A 428-nucleotide genomic window follows, 5' to 3' on the forward strand; every position below is an offset into this window, starting at 1 on the left:
ACACCAAGCTTTCCTCTCCTAGTCCTGTGGGATGAACATCTCCTGGTGTCTCTGCTCTCCTCCTCGAGGCACGCTCCCCCTGGCCCTCGCCCGGCCGGCTGGGAATACAGCGTGAGCAGCAGCCCCCCCACCACAGGGCTGGCTCCCCAAGGATTCCGCGGTGCAGTGCCTGTATCCTGCAGCCCTAGAGGTTTCCCCAGGACTCGGGAGGGGGGAACTGGTCCACATCCCCCATTTCATTGTACGTTTGCTCTCCCATGGTGAAGGTCAGTTTGTATCGTAGCCTTACTTTCTCCTGGAGATGGGAAAAAGGATAAGCAGTCAGAAGGGGGGGAAGAGAGTCATGAGGCACAAACCATCCTGTCTCTAGGAAGCTGCAGAGGGAATTAGGGACAGGATAATGAGGCATTGCCCCGGCAGCGTGGACA

General features: G+C 58.2%; 1 protein-coding gene across 3 annotated transcripts in view; it reads right to left on the bottom strand.

Moving 5' to 3' along the window:
• Positions 1 to 184: 184 nt before the first annotated feature.
• The window catches only part of GGA1 (golgi-associated, gamma adaptin ear containing, ARF binding protein 1), an 8,481-nt gene continuing 8,237 nt past the window's right edge, over positions 185 to 428 (bottom strand). For all 3 annotated transcript variants that reach the window (XM_010158100.1, XM_010158099.1, XM_010158098.1), the window contains one exon: positions 185 to 330. In XM_010158100.1, the coding sequence (XP_010156402.1) occupies positions 185 to 330 (146 nt within the window). The remainder of the gene's footprint in view (positions 331 to 428) is intronic.

Source organism: Eurypyga helias, unplaced genomic scaffold (assembly GCF_000690775.1).
Source record: "Eurypyga helias isolate BGI_N326 unplaced genomic scaffold, ASM69077v1 scaffold33918, whole genome shotgun sequence".
Taxonomy (NCBI): Eukaryota; Metazoa; Chordata; class Aves; order Eurypygiformes; family Eurypygidae; genus Eurypyga; species Eurypyga helias.